Source organism: Melopsittacus undulatus, chromosome 4 (assembly GCF_012275295.1).
Source record: "Melopsittacus undulatus isolate bMelUnd1 chromosome 4, bMelUnd1.mat.Z, whole genome shotgun sequence".
In the NCBI taxonomy this organism is placed as follows: domain Eukaryota; kingdom Metazoa; phylum Chordata; class Aves; order Psittaciformes; family Psittaculidae; genus Melopsittacus; species Melopsittacus undulatus.
Genome location: NC_047530.1, coordinates 64,991,241 through 65,014,982, shown reverse-complemented (window position 1 = coordinate 65,014,982; position 23,742 = coordinate 64,991,241). Strand labels below are relative to the sequence as shown.

At 50.1% G+C, this 23,742-nt stretch overlaps 2 protein-coding genes and 1 long non-coding RNA gene across 4 annotated transcripts; 2 read left to right on the top strand and 1 right to left on the bottom strand.

The window, feature by feature from the left end:
* The first annotated feature begins 4,454 nt into the window (after positions 1–4,454).
* LOC115947287 (uncharacterized) lies at positions 4,455–11,689 on the top strand. Of its 2 annotated transcripts, XR_004081229.2 has the most exons (3): positions 4,455–6,680; positions 10,910–11,099; positions 11,343–11,689. It is a non-coding gene; the product is annotated as an uncharacterized lncRNA (long non-coding RNA). The 2 variants fall into 2 exon arrangements; XR_004081228.2 differs by lacking the exon at positions 11,343–11,689 and having other exon boundaries at positions 10,910–11,224.
* A 702-nt stretch (positions 11,690–12,391) lies between these two features.
* On the top strand, positions 12,392–14,439 carry EGR2 (early growth response 2). Its single transcript, XM_034062018.1, is given in 3 exon segments — positions 12,392–12,508; positions 12,510–12,876; positions 13,214–14,439. Coding segments are annotated over 3 exon segments (1,707 nt in total). The 5' UTR covers positions 12,392–12,394.
* Positions 14,440–19,246: 4,807 nt separating this feature from the next.
* On the bottom strand, positions 19,247–20,229 carry ADO (2-aminoethanethiol dioxygenase). The gene has a single exon (XM_005153990.3). The coding sequence runs from the start codon at positions 20,020–20,022 to the stop codon at positions 19,279–19,281; it is 744 nt and encodes a 247-aa protein (XP_005154047.2). The 5' UTR covers positions 20,023–20,229; the 3' UTR covers positions 19,247–19,278.
* Between the last annotated feature and the right edge of the window lie 3,513 nt (positions 20,230–23,742).

Below are 23,742 nucleotides of genomic sequence, written 5' to 3'. Positions count from 1 at the left end.
TGTGGGATGTTGGCTGCAAGCCAGTAACCACTAACATCCCTGATGCACTAGGAATACATGAATGAAGTGGGCGTCAACCTCGGGAGAGCGGGCAGCACTACCTACATTAGAGGAAAACCTCTTCATTCAGATTCAAGGAGTAAAAATATTGAATGGAGATAAACTGGTCTGGTAAGTTTTTCTGGGAGGAACAGTGAAAATGCAGGAACCATCATCTAGTCTGAAAGAATGTCCTCTCTGGTCCTCTGCTTGTGAGGTTGTATTCATTCTGCAAGAAAAAGAGACCTCTACAGTGCTTGACTTCTCTGATGATTTTAAAGTTTCATCTTCTAGTTCTTTTTTCTCAGCACAAAGAATGATGAAATCACATCCGGAAACTTTCATCCAGTAATCCTTGTTATAGCCAATCTTCTAGTATCTTTCTTTTTTATTTTTTTCCAAAACTAGAATAAAGATCTGAAGTATAGAATATGATTTATCCAGACAGTCATCCGGCTTGTGTCCAGCTGAATAACCACTAGGGGAAAATAAGTGATTTCTAGAGTTCTTTTGTACTACTAAACTATCAGTCTGAAGGATCAAACAGAATACTCCCAGTGCTGTCTTTCTCATTGTTATCTGCCCCAGTTACAGAGTTAAGCCATCATGAGTCAGCCATTGGTTCTATCCAGTCTAAATATGACCACATTTTTCTTGAATCAAGTCCACCATCAAAACATCATGCTTATGAAACAGTGTTTCTTTCCAGCTCCAGTAATGTGATATGTAAGCAACAGATATTTTTTGTCCAAAACTATAAATGCGTTCTCAGTATGCATAAGAGAAAGACGATTCCCATCTTATTTGTTTTTGAGTTACTAGGAAGTAATACAGTCATTTTTTCAAACAAGGAAAATGGCAATGATAGAAAAAGGGAAGTGAGTATTTTGGGTGTCAGCACTGGGTGAAAGAGGCCACATAAAGACAGAATGGATGGAATACAGCACCACAAATACTTAAAAAACTTCCTGCATGGAAAATAAAGAGATCCTGGGCAACTGACATAATTACTTCTGTGTAAATCTAGATGTTTACATGGTAGTGATTATTTAGATTTTGGATACAGTTGTGCATAATGGCTCGAATATGTCTGGTCTAAAACACTTGCGGTTACATAAAAATTAGGGTTTAGGTGTTCCAAATTGACAGCTGACTGACATGGATGAAAAAAGTGAATCTGAACAGGATCTGTGAAAACTAGACCCATGAACTGGAACAGGTCTACCAAAGCAGACAAGGTAATTATTAGCTTTGCTTTTAGTATGGATCATAGCTTTGTGCTGACAACTTGACTTTCAAATTCTGGTTTCGGAAATGGTCTGTAACAGTGTGTTTGTGGACTATTGGTTTGCAATGTCCTACCTCCTGGGCAGAAAGCCTAGCTTTCGTGCCTCAGGGCTTTGTAGTTCCTGGGGCTGGTAAACTGAAAATCATCAGCCAACAGAGTAGGTCTAGGTGGTTTGATGGGCAATGTCTAATATGAATCAAACCTGTAAGATCAGGGAGAAAAATGTGCTTGATAGAGCAAAACTAATTGTTGGACTTCTAATGAATTGGAAAAGTGAATTAGGGCTGCAGCTTGAAAAAGGAGGTGAGCATGAGGAAATGTGTAGCCAGGAGGATACATTAACTGATGCATGTGGTGGAAGCCGCAATCGCCAAAGTGAGTGTAGACCTCTGTGAGAAGACAGAACATAGCCAGGAGTCAAAGTCTGGGAAGAGGAGAAGGACCTCAAAGAAAGCTTAGTGGCAGCAACATAGGAAGGAAAGAAGGAACAATGCAGAAAAGGTTTGGATGTAATACTGGAAGATACTTAGACACTTAATCAAGAAAAGTGGGCTTAGGGGTAATACACTCAGGAAAGTGGAAGAAAAGAATGTATCTGTAATGTTTTCTGCTGTGAAGAACCTTTCTTTTTCTGAGTTCCCTGGATAGGAAGCAGCAAATTAGTAAATCCTCAAAATGAATTTTGAAAGTAACCACACTTTCTGCTCTGAGAGAAAAGTTTAAAATGTCTAACACAGTTTTTGTGAGGAAAGGGAAAATGTGCCGGAGGGCTGAAAGTTCTTAAGACCAAGTTATAAACCTTTGAAAATAGGATTTTATAATGGAAATGCAGAGATCATTAACTATTGTAAGCACCTCTAAGAATGACACCTCTATAATAAATTACATTCAAATTAATATAAAACTGTAAAGATTCCCTGACAGCTTTGATTATGTAAGTTGATTTTAGTAGTTAAATGTTGACTTTCTATAATGCATCCTCCAAATATTATACTGAATGCTGCATCATATATAACAATTACCATGTCACAGTGCTATTTTGTGTAAATTAAATTATTGACAGCAATATAATTTTGTATTCACTTTATTATTTTGATTCATTTTTCTGTCAAAATATACAATGACTCTTCACTAGATTTAGAAACAAGAAAAACTCTTTAGATTGTGAAGTATTATTCTACATACATTATTTTTCCTTTGCCTGTAATGAGGTTGGGGGATAGAAAGGGAAGTAACATTTCTCTCCTTCTCTGACACACTGTGTATTTTTTGACATGCTGTCAACTTTAAATCATATTACAGTAAGCGTGCTTATTAGAAGGCCTGCAAAGTCCATGTCAGCCCTGGGCAGCCTATCCAGGCATGGTACAGACCTGGTGTTTTCGGTGTAATCCAGCACAAGCACTATCCTGAATCACAGGATGGGGTTTATGATATGGTGATTATTCAGCCTAGATTTAAGGAAGGTCTGTTTTACATCACAGGGTGAATACTTCCTGTTCTTGATAATTTTGTAGGAAGAAAGTGAAAAACATCATCTGTTTGGTGCTGCTCTTTCTTCACACCTTTTCTTTCTCTGTCCTTTGTGGGTTATGGCAACAGGGGTTGTCCCTGTTTGGATGTCCAGGAAGCACTTGCAGGCTGTAGTTGTAACTGCAAATTCATACTTGCAACAGAACACTTAAAGTTTTCTCATTAACTCTCTTCCAGATGCACAGCCTGTCAGCTCCTCACGACCTGCTAGAAGCTAGAGTGAGGAAATACGGACACCAGCTGCATCTTCCTACTGGATTTTGGCTCTTCTCCAGGCAGGTATCCTGACCTCTGCTGTGGAGCCAGTCCAGGTGGCTTACTTCACGTAAAGTTCAAAGTCTGCATCAGAAAGACATAGGCAGGCCCCAGACTGGTCTAAAACATGGTTTTGGGCATTGTCCTACAAGGTAGTGGAAGAAATGTGCTCTGTTGCTTTTAGGCTGAAAAGAGGGCTGAGTGCAGCACATCACACACTGTGTGCAAGGACTCTAACTCTGGGTATAAGAATCCTTCCCTTCTGATTGGTGATAAAAAAGGCTCACAAAATGCTCAGCTTAGATGATCCTTAGCTGAACCTAAGGAGGTTGGGAAAAGCCTACTTTTCAAATCTCAGTGGTGTTAAGTTATGGCTTAGATCGAGCTGAGTCTTAGACACATCTGTATCTGCTCAATAATAAAAAGCAAAGGCACATGGGCATTCCTGAAAGCCAGGGAAGCAGTTTGTGGTCCCTAGACAAGTGAGTGCAGACTTCTCTGTGGCCCTACAACTGTGGACTAGCTCTCTCTTCAGCAAACTGGCCTGAGTCTGTGTCCCATGTATTGCCCTGGGAGCCTTAAATCCAAAGATTATTTTTCAGATGCTTTTTACAGCTGTGTCATTCAGCTCTGCTGAGCATGTGGAATTGAGGAGACTAAGAGGAAAACTGCAAGTTGCCAGCATGGGAAGTATGGGACAGGGCATAAGAGGTAATGGGGAAGGGCTAAATACTCTGTGAGTTTGTCATGGATTTAGCAGTGTTTCCAAATGCGTCCAAGTTCATTTGTCTGTTGACCTGAAGTTGGAAATACATAAATAAAATATATTCACTTTCTATGGCAGTACAGAATTGCAAAAACTCATCTGATACCGGTGAAATATGCTTAGCCACTGAGCTTGCCTTCAATTCATTACCAAATGTTTTATTCTTATATCCACTGCACACACCAAACTGAGCTCAGTTTTAAAAGACAGAAGCCCAAAGAGACACTTGGCAGTCTCTGTTGGGGATTAGTGGTAGCGCTGACAGTAGATGTCACATCTTAGCCTGGATCATTCTCTTTTCCCTTTGCTTAGCCTCTGTTTGACGTAGCACATTCAAGATCTGCAGAGTGGTGGCAGTATGGTGGCAGTGTGGACACAGAAAAGAATGTTTGCTTGAAGGCTGATCTGCTTTTCTGTTAGATGGTCTGATTGAAAAACATTGGAGCTGTGTCAGCCCTGCTCTCCTAAGATATTAGTATCAATATGTATTCTGCTGGCAAACTGAACATATTAACAGTTATTGCAGAGAAAATAGTGGAAGCCCCATGTCATCATGACCATTTGTGTTAGCTGCTTTATAAAATCCCAGGAAGTCATTGATATATAGAAGAATCATTTCCTTCTGGCCTCTTGTCTAACTTCATTTAATTTGTAAGGAGAGATCTTGTCCATGCATCTTTCTGTGTGCAATTTCAGGTATCTCCCTGCATGAAGCAGTTTTACACACAACCAAGTGTACAGCAGTACAGTTTTAATAGAACTGGCTTCACTTGGGAGCAGACAAATAGACTTGGGTCTTCTTCTGGCAGAGGCACAAAACACTAAGCTGTGATGCTGAATTTCTCATTTGGCCTCATTTCTTGTTTGGTTTGCCAATGTGGGAGTTAATTGTATAAACACAGAAATATGGGGGATAGGGAGAAATACGTTCTGTGCTCTCCTGTTTGTATAGCTCTGCTTATCACTAGTTTTGTTACTATATTGCTTACAGCAGTTTAAATGGCAAGGGTGGTGAGGAACAGGTGGCGAAGAGAAGTTAATGTGAGAGGACATGGAGAAATCATGTTCCTTGATAGGAAATTATTCCTCCTATCCCATACAAATGGGACTCTATAACAGTATCCTCTCTCTACACCAGAAGATACGATGGCATTGAGTTCAAGTGTTAAACAAGTATATGTCCTGTTTCAGCTAATTCTGGTATCTGAGATTCTAGGTGGCAGTCATTCTTGATATTTAAGTGCTCAGACATTGCAGCGATGAGCTAGGCCTTGTTAGAAACCCAGGTTACTAACCTGGAGAGAGGAATTTTGCACAAAAGGAACATATAAAGATAAAACAGAGGAGACAAGAACTAATAGCTGGTTAAGTTATCCCAGGAGTTGGGAAAGAGAAACCTGCTGGGCAGGTATTCCCTAACAGTATAATTTTGAGTTTACTAGCCTGTCTTCTCCTCAATGTATCCTCTATTTGTTCGAAGAAAATCATCTGCTCCTCTCAGTTATTTCAAAGTAAAGTCACAAGAATAGCTTGTTCCCACTCTATTCCAAATATAGCTGTTGACAGCAATTGCTGAGATAAGGGGGAAGGAAAAGGAACTACCAAGGAAGAGGAAAGGCATGAGGGGGAAGAGAGAAAGGAGAGCTGAAGAAGTTGGACAATAGAGAGTAGAGAGACATGAATGAGATGGGAGGTGGAAGAACAAGGACAATACATTGCAGCAAAGAAAACAAAACAAAGAAATAAACTCCTGCAAATCAGGTGGAAGCAGACCAAACACAGAACAAAAAGGACCATGCTCACCCTAAGCAGAAGTTTTAGACTTAAAAACTAACCAAACCTTAAATGAAATCATGTCCAATTAAGACTTTTACTCAGATTTCTAGGGGTTATAGCATCAAAAAACTTGCACTAATTGCTTGAAGATGTAGCCCTACAAATTTTGAAGCAAAACATGATGCTTATTTTAATCTTCTGTGGGATTTTAAAAAGTAATAATTCTGCTCCAAGAAAATTTGTTGGCAGTTTGTGACAGAAAGTCATCCATTGGGTAACTTTGCTGAAGAGGAACCTGAACAGCCTTCTCCTCAGAAGTTCACAGTCAGGATGGTCTTCTGGTGAGACTGGAGCACGTAGACATGTCCTCAGGAGCAGAAAATAAATCATGATAAAAACTAAGGAAAAGCCAGAATCACACTCAGACTGACTTACCCAGCACAAAGAGCTGAGGGTTTTCAAGGCTCAAGGCAGATTGGTTTAAGACCAAAGCACAGGGAAATAAGACATAAATTTAAACAGGTTCTGAGAGTGGTACATAGACAGGGCAAAGGCAAATGAGTGCTTGGCAATCTAGAAATACTGTGAATGCTCCAGCTTCCCTGGAGGGGTGGGAAGCTTCTGAGAAACACTCCACACAGCTCTCCTGCTTCTCTAAAGACTGCCTGAAAAACGGTGCCAGAGTTCTGCTTTCTCTTCTGGTGGGCTGAAAAGAGATGCCATACTTGGCTTTACTGCTCAGCTGAGGGTGAAAAGCCATATCCAGTACTATAAAAGTGAGTATGTCCAGAAAACCTTCTGACAAGCTTTCAAAGTACTCAAACACTAGGTAGTGGGACTGACAGGAGAACTGAAATTGTCACACTTTCTATTTTATTTCTGTCTTTCAAGCAAGAAGGCCACCTGCATTGTTAAGGGATGTGCTCGATTAGTGTCTCTTTGGACTAAAGGCCCAGGACAGCCATGGGGCAACGTGGTATTTGCACAAAGCAGAGAAGATACATTAGAGCAGGAAATACAATGGTAAGTGAAACTAGTTTTGGAAGAAAGGAATGGAAAGTAGATCTTAGCAGTCACACTGCTGTTATTTAGAAACAATCATTATAATTTTGAGAGTCTTGTCTCATGAATTACATGTATATCCAAGTTCTTGTCCCTGTTATGAGAAGAGGCCTTTTTTTTGTTGCTGTTGTTCTTCCAGCAAGCACCATACAAAGCCAATATTTCAACCTTTTAGCAGGGATGCTCCCTCTGTAGCTTGCTTCCAGCACCTCTCTCAGGTGTGTGGTCTCTGTCCTGACGCTTCTGGGACTACAGGAATCACAGCCTGTGGGCCAGCCGTCAGGCAGTCCTGCTGCCCTTCCTGGGATTCCCGACCCTACAGGAACTATGCTTTGATGTCTCTAGGTAGCACGCTTGTGATGCAGAGTGTTTCGGGGTGCTGTTACATGGTGAAACCAGAGGCACTCCGCTCAGGGCACGGCTTTCTGCTGAGCGCCCGTGTCCTCGCCGGCTCCAGGGAGCGCCTTCCCCCAGGAGAGGGCAGTGGAGCCCGCACACGCTCCCGGCTCCCTCCCGCCGGCCACGGCAGCGTCCGTTCCCCCGCTCCTACGTGAGGAACGAAAGCGGTGAGCAGAAGCAGGGGTACAGGTTTAATAAATGTGCTAGAAATGTTCTGCGCATTTAATAACGAGAATAGGTTCTGGGCAAACGAGTTTGTTGTTACATTTATTTGACTGGAAGTTCTCTCTGTCACTCACCCTTGTTCTCAGCCACACAAACTTAAACTAGTAACTTGCTGATTCCGCACGGGTTTGTTTAATTCCTATGGCCCAAATTAGAAAACGTTATTGACATTAAATAACCCTTCAGGATGTTGCTAACGCTCTGCCAAGCCAAATCCTCACAATGAAATCGTTTACTTACTTCAAATTTACAGGCATTCATCCCAAGACAACAAGTAGCCTTGGCTGAAAACTGCAGAGTGTGGTTAAGGTACTGTAATTAAGGGCAGACTGGGATGCCTTCTCCTCTGCTCTTTAACCATCCCCTTCCCCTAGCACACCAGCAGTTAGGCAGCTGTTTTGTGTAGGCTCGTGTTTACAGCACGTTTCCCTGGCTGGGTACCAGGTTTAAGTAACTGGTCCATACAGGCTGAGAGTCTGTATCACGCCTGTGAGGGACAGGCATGGGAGACTTCAGGGAAGTGGCTTTTGCCTGCAGCCTGGGAATCCAGCAGGCACCACTGGCAAAACAAAAGGTACCGGGTTTGCATGTCAAGGTTTTGGTAGCGTGGATGCTACAGGGGTGGCTTCTGTGAGAAGCTGCAAGAAGCTTCCCCCATGTCCAGTAGAGCCAATGCCAGCCAGCTCCAAGATGCACCCACCGCTGGCCAAGGCCAAGCAACAGCATCAGCAACAGTGGTAACATCTCTGGGGTAACAGATTTCAGAAGGGGAAAACAACCCAGGCAAATGCAGCCACAAAAAGGAGAGAGAATATGTGAGAGAAATAGCTCTGCAGACACAAGTGTCCATGTGGAAGGAGGGCAGGAGCTGCTCCAGGCACCAGAGCAGAAATTCCTTGCAGCCTGTGATGCAGACGATGGTGAGGCAGGCTGTGCTGCTGCAGCCCATGGAGGCCCATGGAGGAACAGATCCACCTGCAGCCTGGGTGGACCCCACCCTGGATCAGGAGGATGCCCGAAGGAGGCTGTGACCCTGCAGGAAGCCTGTGCTGGAGCCTGTCCTGGCAGGACCTGTGGAGAGAGGAACCCACCCTGGAGCAGGTTTGCTGGCAGGACTGGTGACCCTGAGGGGAACTCACACTGGAACAGTCTGTTCATGAAGGACCGCAAGCCATGGAAAGGATCCATGCTGGAGCAGTTCATGGAAGACTGTCTCCCATGGGAGTGACCCCACACTGGAAGAGTGGAAGAGTGTGAAGAGTCCTCTCAGGAGAGACAGAGACGTGTGATGAACTGACCACAACCCACCATTCCATATCCCCTGTGCCATTGTGGGGGAGAAACTAGAGAATTTGGGAAGAAAGTTGGCCCGGGGAAGAAGGGAGGGGTTGGAAGAATGTGTTAAGTTTTGGTTTTATTTCTCATTATCCTACTCTGATTTGACTGGTAATAAGTTAGTTACCCCAAGTCGAGTATATTTTGCCTGTGACAGTAATTGGTGAGTGATCTCCTGTCCTTATCTCAACCCATGAGCCTTTTGTCACATTTTCTTTTCCTGCCTGGTTGAGGAGTGGAGCGATAGAGCAGCTTTGGTGGGCACCTGGTGACCAGCCAGGGTCAACACAGTACAGTAAATCAGCATTTCTTCCTGTGAGAACATGACAAGTCCCTGTATTCCCCAGTGAAAAGGGTCAAACTTGAAAACTCTGAGCTTTGGAAAGAAGTTCTCTTTTATGTGAAACACTAAGAAACCCCACCAATCCCAACCTGAATTTAGCCCAGACTTAGGAGAGACATCTCTTGCTGTTGTAAGACGACAGGGTCACTCAACTACTATCCAGGAACAAGTCCTACTCTCGAGGGCACTTGCTGAGCTGGGGCCATCCAGCAGTGGGGTGCACAGTGGAAGTGTCAGGGTGTGTTTCCCAAGCAGGCCCACTAGCATTGCTGTGGTTAGCATGTGAGATTGGTTGATTTTTGATACAAAAGTACAGTTTTGGAGAGAGACTCAAATCTGATGTTAAGCTGGTTAAATGGTGTTGCCAGCTCCACAGATGATGAGCTGCCTTTTATTGCCCAGCCACTCTCAAGCTCAGTTATGGAGGCAAGGATAGTTTTATTTCTGCAGCTCCTGTCTCAGGTTCTTGTGGTAGAGAATGACTGCAGGAAAATACACCCAGTGCAATGTCAGATAGCACCTTGTTAAAGGAGTAAATACAATAAATCCAGAGGCGGCTAGTTTCATTCTTATTGGGAATAACAGAGAAGTTCTGCCCTTCAACTCTGAAGCCTCCTCAGTCCAGGCTATATCCAGTCAGACATGTCATATGAGGTGCAGCTCCTCTTCTTGGTGCAAGCAAGGCTTGGGCAATTTAAACCAGCAATCTGTCCATCATATGAAACCACATGGCTTATAGGAACCACAGGAATCAGTAGGATTTTTCGTGTTTAAGGCTTATTGACGTCAGTGCGAATTGGACATTCTAACCCTCAGAGTCTGTTATAATTAATCAAATGGGGATCAAAGGCTCTAAGCACATGCAAACACTACAGCAAGAATATCCAAAAAGGGACCAGAAACATTTGAGTTTCATCTGTCAACATGCTCCTGAAGACCAAACATTAACTACATTTCCAAATTGCTCTGCACTAGATCCTGCTGCCATTAAGACAAAGCTCTCATTGAGAGAAGTCAAGTGATTTGATTGTCCTTATAAAGGCTGGAAATGAGGCACAATTTACCCCATTCTTGAGAAGCCTTTTAAAATCAACCCACAAAGTCAACTAGTAGTAGAATTCCCTAGGCAAAGTAGCCAGGAGGAATGTTATATTTTGTTCTTATCCATCTTTCAATTAATCCTTCTCTGGATAGCGGAAGAACATTAAATTTACTATGTTAGTTCAAAGGTGGGATTGAGACACGGGGAGGTTAAGATGGGATGTGAGACCTTGGTTCTTCTTTCTCCTGTGTGGAATCAGCGGGCATGTGGTGTTTTCAAATAACACAGGAAGATGTTGTAGGGTATCCCTAAAACCTGAATCTGATACACCTGCGACATTTTGCAGGAAGGAGAATACTGTACTTAGAATTACCTGTTTCTCAAATCCATGTAAAGTAACTCACCCTAGCACACAACAGATTCCAATATTTTGTTCTTTCATAGTAGCGATTAGCCCAATTATAGCTCGGCTGAAATGGAAAGGTACAATACAATTGCTCCTACTTCTCAGTCAAATTTCCCTGAACCTGTCTCTCTCTCTCTGTCTCTCTGTCACAATTTTACTTTTAAATTGAGATGGTTTTTTAAAATTAAAATACCTAGAATCCTCCTGAAATGGAACACGAGCTTCCTTTCAACTAAGTCTCATATGCCAAACTGTATTGGCTGTACATTAAGTGCTAGAAGGGACTGGTAACAAAATCTACATTAAAAACCAACAAGTACTATACGTTTACTAATTACTGGGCACACTTCCCCAGTCACCTATTAAGGAAACTACATAGGATTATATCTACTACTCCCTAACAATTGTGACAACTGCCCCCAAAACCTTTACTTTTTCAGATATGCTCCTGTCTAGCTTGGGCTTCAAGGTGACCAGAGGAGTAGTAAACCTGGAGACTCACTAATGTCAGTGAAAGAAAAGTGGAAGAACTGAAAAAGCCTTTCTCAGCTTGGATGTGAGATGTTGCATGGATAAGGAGAGGCCCGGGGGACAGGCACCTGGGGACAGCATTTCGGACCCAAGGTGCAGGTAAGTGCATGAGTCACAGGGACACCCGACCACGCTGCACGTCTGTGGCACACGCTGTAATGTGCTAAGCCCTGCAAATAGTGGTATCTGCAGTAAAAATTAAAGTGAAGGGTGTGTTTAGCCTTCCCATGTATCCTCTGGCTTGTTGCTTTGGAGCAGGAGTGGGCTTTTGTAGCATCGCTCATATGTTGCCATGTCTTTCTGCTGCTTGGGTCATCAAGTGGGGTATTTTTACTTCTGCAGACCACTGAAAAAGGACTTTGCACGCTACAAACCATATGTGAGAGCTGCTTTCCAAAAGGAGGGAATAAACAACCACGAGACGAAATATTCCTAAGTAACGGATTAGTGACATGAGCATAGCATGGGATACAGCTCTCAGAAATCATTACATCTGACACCCTCATCAGCAAGAAGATGTAGGGGCTGCAAGGAACAGCGTATGAAAGATTGGCTTCTCCTGGGAAGGGAGGCACAAGGGAGATTATTTTTAGTACTTGGGGAGGGGTAAAAAGAAGAAAAAGCTAGAATTTAACAACTCTTTAGCTGGATACCCTCCGAGCATAGGGACAGGAAAGCAAAAGGGAGTGGAAATGGCATCGGTCCCAGCAAGGGGGAGCGGAGGGGACGGGACGAGGCGGAGGGGGGGGGGGGGGGGGGGCGGCGGTACCGCCGCCCCCCACCCGCCTCGTCCCGTCCCCTCCGCTCCCGCCGGCAACAATAACAACCCCCCGACGGCGGAGCAGGCGGGGCCGTTGTCGCAGGGGTATATATAGATCTGACACTTTCCACAAGAAGCACGACGCGCTCACTGCGCTCAGCTTCTCATTCCACCCGTAATTCACAAAAATAATGTCTCTGTTGTTGTTGTTGTTGTTAAGAAAGGAGCAGCCGGGTTCCGTGCATGCGGCTGTTTTCTGCCTCGCCGCCGCTCTGCGGTTAAGGGCTGCTTGAGAAAGTGAGCTGGGGCCGGCGGGGCGGCCCCGGGACCTCCTCTGCTTTTCCGAGCGTTTTAACATTTTCCGGAACGAGCCCTAAAAGGGCAGTGGGGGCGGGGCCGGATCCGAGCCTTTTAAGGACAAGGGCCCCGCCACCGGAATACCCCCTTGGGCGGCGGCGGGGCACTGCCGGCGCGGCGGGGGCCGAGCGCGGCCGGGGCGGGTCGGGGCCGCCCCCGCGGGGCTCGCAACGCTGGGAGTAGGGGGGAAAAGGGGGGGAGTCGGGGGGGGAGAGGGGCGGCGGGTCCCACATGCGGGCGCCCACGTGACTGCCGGGCCCCGTTCCTCAGTCCTTATATGGGCAGTGACGTCCCGGGCATTCAGGGGGCCCCCATAAATACTTACCGCCAGACTTGTCCTCCAGCGCGAGCTGCGGCGGGAGCGCGGCTCTCCCGGGGCACCGCGGGCACCGGCACCGCCGCGACGGGGCGGCCGCCCGCCCGCACATGCCCCCCTGTGCGCCGCTCCGCCTGCCCGCAGTCCCCCCGCGCCGGTAGTGAGAGGCAGGGGGAAGCGCCCCCTTCTCTCTCTCTCCCCTCCCCGCCCCGAGCGCGCACCGCCGGCCGGGAGCAGCCGCTCCCCCGGCCGCCCCGCCGCCCCCATGATGACCGCCAAGGCGGTGGACAAGATCCCGGTGACACTCGGCGGGTTCGTGCACCAGCTCCCCGAGGGCATTTACCCCGCGGATGACATCTCCGCCGCGCTGCCAACTTCGGTCGCGATCTTCCCCAATGCCGACCTGGCAGGACCGTTTGACCAGATGAGCGGTGTGGCAGGAGGTAAGCGCTGCCCGCACAGGTGCTGGCCGGACCTCGGGGGGCGGCGGAGTCCCGAGGCGGCAGGCGGGGGGGGGACACTGGAAAGGGGATCGCGGCCTCCAGGGCTCGTCCGCCGCCCTGCCGGGGGGTTCCCACCGCCCCTCGAGGCAGCTCTGCCTCCGCGCCCGTTTGGGGGGAAAAAGTTGAGACCGGCGCGGAGCCCCCGCAGCCGGAGCGCAACATGTGCGCTCCGCAGCCCCTCAGCGGGCCGGGCTGGGTGGCGGTCGGGACCGGGGCCGGGGCCGGGCCGCCCGGCGGGTGGCCATGCGGCGGGCTGACCGTCTCCTTGCCCCCCCAGACGGCATGATCAACGTGGATATGGGCGACAAGCGGACCCTGGACCTGCCCTACGGCGGCGGCTTCGCGCCCAACGCCCCGGCCTCCCGCAACCAGACCTTCACCTACATGGGCAAATTCTCCATTGACCCGCAGTACCCCGGCGCAGGCTGCTACCCCGAGGGCATTATCAACATCGTGAGCGCGGGGATCCTGCAGGGGGTCAGCACGCCCTCCTCCTCCTCCGCCGCCTCCTCCGCCGCCGCCTCCTCCGCCGCCTCCTCGGCCACCGCTGCCTCCGCCGCCTCCGCCGCCTCCGCTGCCTCCCCCAACCCGCTGGCCGGGGCCCTCGGCTGCACCATGGCGCAGGGCCAGCCGCCCGACCTGGAGCACCTCTACTCGCCGCCGCCGCCGCCCTACTCGGGCTGCGGTGACCTGTACCCGCAAGACCCCTCCTCAGCCTTCCTGCCAGCCGCCGGTGGCGGAGCGCTGCCTTTCCCCCCGCCGCCCTCCTACCCGTCCCCGAAGGCGGCGGCGGCCGACGGCGGGCTCTTCACCATGATCCCCGAGTACGGCGGCTTCTTCCCTCCGCCCCAGTGCCAACGGGAGCTGCACGCCGGCCCCGACCGCAAGCCCTTCCCCTGCCCCCTCGACTCGCTCCGCGTCCCGCCGCCGCTCACGCCGCTCTCCACCATCCGCAACTTCACGATGGGGGCGCCCCCGGCGGGCGCCGCCCCCGGCAGTGCTCCCGGCAGCGGCGGGGGCGAGGGCGCGGGCACCCGGCTGCCCGCCGGCGCCTACAGCCCGCACCACCTGCCGCTGCGGCCCATCCTGCGGCCCCGCAAGTACCCCAACCGGCCCAGCAAGACGCCGGTCCACGAGCGGCCCTACCCCTGCCCCGCCGAGGGCTGCGACCGCCGCTTCTCCCGCTCCGACGAGCTCACTCGGCATATCCGCATCCACACGGGCCACAAGCCCTTCCAGTGCCGCATATGCATGCGGAACTTCAGCCGCAGCGACCACCTCACCACCCACATCCGCACGCACACCGGCGAGAAGCCTTTCGCCTGCGACTTCTGCGGCAGGAAGTTCGCCCGCTCCGACGAGAGGAAGCGGCACACCAAGATCCACCTGCGCCAGAAGGAGCGGAAAGGAGCGGCCGCCGCCGCCGGCGGGTGCCCACAGCCCGGCGGCGGGAGCGGCGCTGCCCCCCTGGCCCCCTGCGCGGCGCGGACGCGGACGCCCTGAGGAGCGGGGCGCGCAGGACCCAGCGCTGAGCCGCGGAGCCGCCGAGCCGCGGAGCCGGGGAGCCAGAGCCGAGCGCGGCGGGGCGCGGAGCGGAGCCCTGAGGGGCGCGATCAGCACCCGGCGGTGCCGCGGGCTCCCCCGGACCGGGTCGGGCCGGGCCGGGCCGGGAGGGGCGGCCGGCCGGCGGGTGTACATAGGGGCTGCGGCGGGAGGATGGATGGATGCATGCAGTGCCGTCGTGGTGAGGTGTCTTGGTGCCTTGTGTGGTGTAGAGCCCGGTCCCCTGTCTGCATGTGGGGGGTGCCTTACCGATCCGCTCCGACGACAGCGGCGACACCGAGACCGGAAAGTTTGCCCTCCCTGGTTTTAGTATGGCTGTACATTTCTGCCTATTAACATTGGGATTCTTTTTCTTTTTTTTTTTTTTAAGAGACTATATTTTTGTACGCACTGGTTTAGGGTTTTGGTTTTGGTGACTTAAAAGTGTTACGTTTGTAGTAGGACTTGGGACGGGATGTAAATACTCTGGCTGGAACCGACGCCCGTTGTTCGCCGGGGTCCGGCGCGCAGCAGGTAACACGAATAATGCACAACCACTAACGGAGGCTGGAAGGAGAGAGGATTTCTTTCCGGCCGCTCTGTAAATAAACTTTTCGACAATAGGGTAGGTGCTTACAACGTTTATAAAAGACGACAAATAAATCTCTTAATTATGCTAAACTGACACATTTATTTCCGTAGGTCCCCTGGCTGGCCCCGGGGGAGGTGGGGGGTGGTTACCCCCCTCCCGGCCGCGGGTGCCGCTGGGCGAACCGCACCGCCCCGACGCGGAAAACCAGCGGCCGCGGCCCCAGTGCACTGACACCCGCGACTCGGGCGAGGGGATTTCCCTCGGAGCCGAGACGGGACGGTATTAACTGGGGAACGGGGTGGGTTTTTTGACTCACTTTCTTTTGTGTTCCGTGGTTACGATCTGCCCCGGGCAACCTCTCATAGCGGGCTCGGGAGCAGCGAGTGCTGCCGCCCCGACGGCCTCTCCGCAGGGAAAGCGGCTCCCTGCGCTGCCGCCCGCCCTCGAGGCTCCACGGGTCCCGGGCTGCGGCGCCCACCCTGCGAGACAGCCGGGCTTCTCTGCTGCACCCGTCTGCCACAGCACCGCGCCGCTTTACTTTATTTAACCCATTTTGATTATTGGTGTTTAAGGTGCCATCCTGGCAGTTCCCTACCAGGGCCCACCCTCGGGCCCTGCCGTTGGTGCAGGGCTGTAGGGGCTGTTGGTGCTGCTGCAGAGATCCCTGGTATGGCCCGCACCACACAGGTGAGCCATGTGGGATGGATCTCGCCACAGCCCAACACTGAAGGGAACGGGGACAAGGCCCTTGCCCAGTGGCTCCCAGCCTCTGCTTGCCCTGGTGCTGGGTCTCACTGCACAAAGCCCCAGTGGCACCAGGCTTTTATGTCTGAAACACCCTGCTCGCTGTCTACTGGAACTGGCATGGGCTTTTGCTTGGGAAAAGTGGTCAGTAGTAGCTGAAACACTGTGTCTGGTTTTGAAGCAGACAGCAGGCTTCCAAAGCGTTTTTTGATTCTCCAAATCAGAAGCCAGGCATGGACCAGTCTGCATGGGATGAAGAAGTCACAGAATGATGCCAGCTCCAGAGCCTCTGTGCTCACCATCCTGCCATCCACCTCAGCAGAGCAAGTAAGCCTTCACCTCTTCTGCCGCATCTCTTAGTGGGTTGCAGCTTTGCCACCTGATCCCATGTGCTCCTGGCTCCACAAAAGACACCACGGTATGCTGCTGGAGGGATGTCACACAGGAGCACAACCCCACAGGTTGATTGGCACCAGTGGGCTGCGTTACGGGGCGGTGGACAGGGATTCACTGCTCTCAACTTGCTGGACTCCCAGAGGTACCACCACAGCCATGGATAACCACAGCTTGGCCACAGCCAGACTGTGAGCAGAACTGGGATCTCAGCTACCCGGGTGCACAGTCCAAGGCTCTGCTCACACTTTGAACTCCTGCCTTCAGCCACACTCCCAGATTAAAACCCCAGTCAAAAGTAAAGCGAGATAAACGGCACAAAAATGGAAAATGAGCTGAATTGAAGAAACTGCAGCGACTTGCATGTAGCTACAAGGGAGCCTTAAATTGTACAGTAGCATCAGCAACCTTGTGCTCGTGCCTTTGCCTTGCAGTAACAGCCAGCTTCAAAAGCATGTGCCTGGGTTTGTCTACAAAGTGCCAATGTAAGACTTGTGCTGAGAAGCCAGTGTCAAGCATCACCTCTCTGAAAAAGGCCAGTCACCCCATTTGGACCGCTAGGCAAAAGAAATGTGCACTATCTACACCATGCTTGGTTCAAGACTGCTGCACTTGTGAAGGAAAGCAAAGACTGGTCAGTGGTGAGATATCCTGTATTTATTCTAAAATTCAGCAATAACAGTAATTTTGCTGTTGTGAAAACACAATAATCGGACTGCAGAGAGACAGAACAACATTACAGATTTAAGCCTTCCGCTTACAGATATCCAGAAAACATGAAGTAAGTTTCAGTTACTGAATAAGCAAGAAGTTACGCAAAGAGGCTTTTCTTTAATGCATTTCAGGTTTTGTCATTTTCCTCAGCTTTAATACTTTGATGCTAACACCTTCACTAAAAAAGTTTTTGCCATGGTTGTTAGTGGTACACCACAGCCTCGGGTACCATGTTGTCCTCTGTGGAAAGATGTGTTAAAGTCCTGTGCCACTGAACATCTCAATTAGGTTTTATATAGAGAGAAACATTAAAAACCAGGCAGAAAGACCTAATGGGAAGACAGAGTAGAGAAGATAAGAAATGCTCCTTTTTGCAGTCTGTTTTTCCAGTACAGCTGTTTGCATGAACCACACTATCTTTGTGAACTTCTGAAAAAGGATGATGGTTTTCATTAGCATCGGCATGGGTTAGACCCAGGCTGTAACACAGGGAGGCATTGCCTTATAGTCAAGGACTACATTCAATGGAGAATTGTTAAATATTAACTAACGCTAAACTGCAGGGGAATTCCAGGAAAAACAGGTAAGCCAGCTGCAGAAATATCAGACACCTTAAAGTGCTGTAAGAATAAATGGAAATCACCCAAAATAATTTCCACCAATTTTTCCTTGCAAAAGAATTAATCTGTGCATGCATAATGCTGACGGTGTTTTACATTCGTTCTTTTACAGGCCAAAAAAAAACCCTAGAAAACAAAGGCAATGCTGTATCAGAATAATTTAAAAATTCACACATACAAGCCACTGTACAGGAAAAACAAGTCTGTTTTATAAATACACAAAGGAAAATTAAAGCCAGTTGTGGAATGGTTTCTGGAGCAGTTTGGTACGTCACTTAGGAGATTGGCAAGTCACTGTCTTACTCAAATTCCCACATCATGGCTAAGAAGGCCAAGGCTCCCCCAGCATGTGTTTGTGGTGCAAGGTGTGTATTAGGCTGATGGCAGGAGACCAGTCCATGCAGTACAGACAGTCCTTCACCTGCAGAGAAAGGTTCTCCCTTGTTAGAAAGACTGCATCCCTTGCCTTAGGCAAACTGCATCTCCAGACTGGTTCCATCATAGCAAGGCAAAATTCATGGTTTCTCTTCTATGCTACGTTTATTTAAAAGCCTTATGAAAAAGTAGTCTTTATAAATAGTATAAAGAGGGAAACCGCAAGGCTTCAAAAGCCCAAAGCCTTCACTTGTCCATATAAAAACACAGGCCATGCTTTAAAGAGAAGACAGCAGATCAAATCTTACCTGCGCATACCTAGTGTACGCGCACTGCTGTATATATGGGGTTCACAAATACGTCGTGTTTCTATAACAGCTTTCTTGACACAACAGTGGAGAATTGTTTTTTCTCTCAGGATGCCCAGTTTCTGCTACCCTCCTCTCCTCCTAGCTGAAGGAAATATGCATAGATGTACTCTGTAGTTCTCAGTTGCAATAGCGAGATTGTGTATGCAACGCTTGAAACAACTGTTAGACCTGACAGTGTCCCTTCCGAGCGGGAATTCCCCATGCTCCATCCGCGGGGATTACGGGTGGAGCATGTCCTGGCTCGGGAGTCGTTCGGGGTTTGTTTTCTGCTGGCAGGTACAGCTCCTGTTGAGAACTGCTCTGGTGATGGCGTCCCCGAAGGCTGCAGCCCGGCCAGCCCTGCACAGGTTGGCTGTCCCACACCGGTGCTAGGCTGCTGTGGCAGCGGGGACACGTCCTGGGACGTCAGGGCGCCCGCAACAACACTTACTGCATTTACCTTCCCTGCCAGCGCCCGAACCCCCCTCACTATGTACCCAGCATGCTAATTATGTGTCCCCAGCCATGCAGCTGAGCACAACTTTAACCGTGCCGCTCCCTCTCCGCACGAGCCCAAAGGACATAAACACGCGCTTTATTTCCCCGACTCGCACCGCACTCCAGGCCCGTGGAAAGCAGAACTCTTTGCCTCGCAGCGCTCCCGAGGAGCCCCAGAGCGGTCCCGAGGAGCCCCAGCGCGCTCCCGAGGAGCCCCAGAGCGGTCCCGAGGAGCCCCAGAGCGGTCCCGAGGAGCCCCAGCGCGCTCCCGAGGAGCACCAGCGCGCTCCCGAGGAGCACCAGAGCGGTCCCGAGGAGCACCAGAGCGGTCCCGAGGAGCCCCAGAGCGCTCCCGAGGAGCACCAGCGCGCTCCCGAGGAGCACCAGCGCGCTCCCGCGGCACACAGCGAAGCGCGACCCCGGCTCCGGGCCCCTCCGCCAGGCCGGTCCCTGAGGCGGGCGCGGGGCGAGCGCCAAGGGTCCCAGCGGCCGCCGCCGGGCCCAGGCCGCCGCCTCAGAGGCAGACGCGGGGCCCGGGGTAGGGCTCTCCCCCGCACCAGAAGTCAGCGGCCTGCGGGGTCTCCATCAGCCACACCTCCCGCGGCAGCCCGGGCGGCTCGGCGCCCGCCTGTGGCAACGGCCCCTCCAGCAAGCGGTAGTAATGGCAGTCCCGGCCGTGCTGGGGGTCGTAGGGCGGCGCCAGGATGTCGAGGAAGGCGGCGGGCCCGTCCACGGCGTCGATCTGGTGGAGGTTGTCGGTGTGCGGCGAGAGCAGGCAGGGCGGCGAGGCCGGCGTGTAGTGCTGTCGGGAGCGGTACAGGGCACGGTAGCAGGGCCCCGCGGCGGCGGCGGGAGGCGGCGGGGCGGCGACGGCGGGGGGCAGCGTGTCCAAGCAGGCGATGCGCAGCGTGCCGTAGAGCACCTTGAGCATGCCGTTCATCCCCGGGTGGTCGTGCAGCGGGATGCAGGCGCCGCTCCGCAGCAGGAACACGCCCATGCTGAAGCTCTCGGTCTCGCAGATGTGCATGTAGCTAACGGGCGGCACCACGCCGGACCACGGCAGCCCTCCACCCGGTGCCGCCGCTGCCGCCGAAGGCCCCCGCGGAGCCAAGTGCAAGTCCTCGGCGCGCACCTCGTCCAGCAGCTGCTGCAGCCGGTGCAGGTTCTCCCCGAAGGTCGGCCCCGCCGGGCTGCGGAAGGTGATCCGCGCCTGCCGCGCCACCCGCTGGATCAAGGAGGCCATGTTGTCCCGGGGCATGGCGGCGTACGGCCCGGCCCGGCCCCGCCGCTCCCGGCGGTCGCAGGCGGCCCCCGCTCCGCTTCCGACTCCTCCCCTGGCCCCTCCGCGCAGGCGCGCCAGAGCCGCCGTGCACCTCGGGGCTCGTAGTCCTGCCCGTGGCTGCGACCCTGCAGCCCTGGCTGCTCCCCAGGCTCCTGCGGAAGGCCGAGAACTATGGCTCCCAGCAGGGCCGGCGGAGGTGAGTGTCTGGTGAGGGCCGTCCCCCGCGGGGTGGTGTGTGGGGCACGGTGGGGCGAGCTGGGGGCCAGCGGGGTGCGGCGGCGCCGCCTGCTGCCGCCATCTTTATGCCGCGGGGGGCGAGCTCGGGGGAGGCGTGTGGGAAGTGCCCTCGGCAGCCGGGCTCCGTGGGGTGCCGTGGGGAGCCGGTTGTGGGGCCGTGGGGAGCTGGCTGTGGGGCCGCTCTGCTCCTGGAAGCCGGGCTGTCTGTCTGCCGAGGGGTCTGCGCGGAGCCCCGTCTGCCGGGACCGGTAGTCATGAACAAGTTCCCGTGCCGCATGTTTTGTCCCTTATAGTTCTGGGGTGGTGAGAAGTGGCACAAAGTGCTTTTTACTTGGCTTGTAGTTCAGCCACGTAAAACTGAGCACGGTAGCGCCAAGTACGGTGTCATGGACATAGAATGTAAACGGTTTGTTAATTGTTATTAATTGCTTGCTGCAGCTAAGACATTTTGGCAAATTGATCCGGTTTCAACTTAGTTTCTGACACCACCTCTCCCTCTGGAGTGTTATGCTGAGGTCTTTCTGTAGGGCATGCACTGTCCTTGGTGTGTCTCCTTATCATCGCTTTTGAGTGTGATTGCATCTGAATTTATTACTTTTAACCACAGATGAACAGAACAAGCACATGGAGTTCCAGATGTTGACCCTCCGAGAATCCACGTGTGACAGAAAGGATGGATAATCTTTTGGCTCAGTTCCAACCTGGTGGAGCCAGCATGTGGTTGTTTCAGGCTGATGTACAAAAAGGGTACAGCATTTATTCTGCTAGGGCATTATATGCAATGTTTTATTCCACTTATATATGTGGCAATGATCTCATTACCTTATTTCTTATACACATGACTGTGCAAGTGGATCATACCTCTAAAATACTTGTGTTTGAAGTCAGAAATTAACTTGTTAGTGCTGGGATTTGTTAAAGAAAAATAGGCTCTGATCACAAAAAAGCACCTGGAGTTCTATTAATTTAAGCAGATGTTGAGCACCTGAGTACCTTGATAGGCCCAGCTGGTTAGGGTTCTGAAAAACAGCTGAATTACAATGATCAAATAGGACTCCAGTGGCTGCAGCCCACCAAGTTTAAAAGATTAAATTTACAACCAAGGTAAACCAATGTATTTTCTTGATTAAAAGGAAACTCCAGTCTTAAACTATGCATTAAACTTAAGTAAGAGATATATGGGTTTCTATGGTTTTATCATAGAACCATTACAGAATCATAGAACGGTTTGGATTGAAACACAACCTGCCTGCCATGGGCAGGGACACCTTCTGCTTGACCAGGTTTCTCAAAGCCCTGTCCCACCTGTCGTTGAACACTGCCAGGGATGGGGCATCAACAGCTTCCCTGGGTAACCTGTGCTAGTGCCTCACCACCCTCACATGAATCAGAAATTGTGTACAGCAATCAGAAATATAGATGTTGTGGGCGTGTGATGGCCCAGTAGAGGATTAAATACTGATACTGTAAGCAAAGATTGGTGACTTGAATATCTCCTCCTAAACCTATTTCCCTCCCCATATAAATAAGTTTAGTGCACAGAATGCAAATTTAGATCATGACATTATTGCTTCCTCTTCGTGGAGAAGGTTATTCATGTGAGTTCTGCTTTTGAGTTCCACCTGAAGCTACAAGGTATTGCAGTCTTCAGCTCTTTCACATTCACACCCCAGTGTTCTAAGTAATTTCTCTCTCCAGTGCCTCTGTGTTGGGAGCACAGGGTGAAGATCAGGTGAGCGCTTCTATACCTTGCAGGAAGAGATCTGCCTGGTAGGATGCTTAGGATGAGGGGGCAGACATCTTGAGGTGACAGGTACAGTCTGTAATGGCCTGCGAGCCTTTTTGTTCTGGAGCGAACTGCTGAGGACACCAACAACTTCACTGCTGCTGCATTGATTGGCAGGTAGCATTTTGTCAGAAGCCAAGGCCTTTGGAAGGCTCCATTTTCATATTCTCTTCTATTCAGGTTGCTTCTGCAGGGACAGTCAGTTTAATTGTGGAGGTATGGACTGGAATTTTTGTCAGTTTGCACTGATAATGGTAAATTATCTCTTGATTGGGTCAGGCTCTCCATTTGTGTCCTGGCTCAGCAATGACATGTGTGCAAGTGAATGCTTGAATTCTCACTTTGAACAAAGTGGTTCTTTTTCTGTTCAGCGCAAAAATAAGTTGTTTAATGGAAACAGAGATGCTTGATATTGATAGGACATTATGCGCTTGGAATAGCGTGCAGTTGTAAGAAAGATCAGCATGGAAAACCAGGATCCTGAGTTCTCATTTCAGCGTGATCCTGACTTTCTGAGTGATAATTAGGTGAGTTTCTTGACCCTTTAGTGCTTATCACTCTGTAAACCATGAATCATGCATCCTGTGCAGAAGGATGTTTATTAAGATTTTAAGAACATCTTTCCTGGTGATCAGTTTTATATTTAGCATAATTGATCACCTTATGATCCTTAGTGTTTTCAGCTACTGTATTGATTTCAGTTTTTGACAGATACAGACAAAAATATGTCTTAGGCACTTAATGTTCCAGTTAAATGCCATATCACACCCACATTTTTCAGTACACTAATATTACCCCCCCTTCAAACAACTAACAGTAACAGAAAAACAAGCTGTCCAGCCAACTGACAATTAAATTGGCTTTTTTTTATTTCTGAAAGGCCATACTCTTAGGTGGCTTCTGTCATCTTGAGTTCTTGGGAAGAAAAAAAGAACCCCTGGTGTAGTTGCTTGGCTGGGCTTTCAGACTGCCTTGTATCATTGATGCAACGGCCAGGGTTCAGCCCAGTGGTTTTATGATACAGCCAGTGTGAGGGAGGTCAGGTTCAGGGCATGGTTTGGGTCTCCTGTTGTGTTTTTTCCCCTCAACACAGAAAGAAGATGTGTTGAGAAGTGTTACAGCTATTTTCTCCTGCCCACCATCCCACACTTCAGGGTTTCTCTCCTTTTGACCTGAACTCTCCTGTGCGTTGACAGTTTTTCAGCTTTTTATGTCTTTGTTGCTGTTACGTCTTTGTTGCCCCCCAGGTTTGTGAAATATCCCTTGCTCATTTTCATTTTCTTCTGGGGGTTGCTTCCCATATCCTCCTAGTTGGGTTAACAAGTCAGAATTACCTGTAAGCATAAGGTAAACAGCAGTCTTGAATGGACAGACATGAGAGGTGTTTGCTTAGAGGGTCAGTTGTTAGCTGTAATTGAAAGTTGTGTTACAATGCTAGAATAATTTAGAAGGTATGGAACTTGGACAGGGGGTACAGAAACCATTCTCTGTTATAATGTTGCCAACAACTGCAGATGTGTGTTTAGATGGGACAAAAAATAAGACACTCTGGAAAAGAACATCTTTTTTGCACTGTTCCTGCCACTGGTTCTGCAAGGGTGTGTATATCTATATATTTATAGCAACCACCAGTCAAGGAGATAGATAGGAATGCTAGCTAAACATGATTCAGA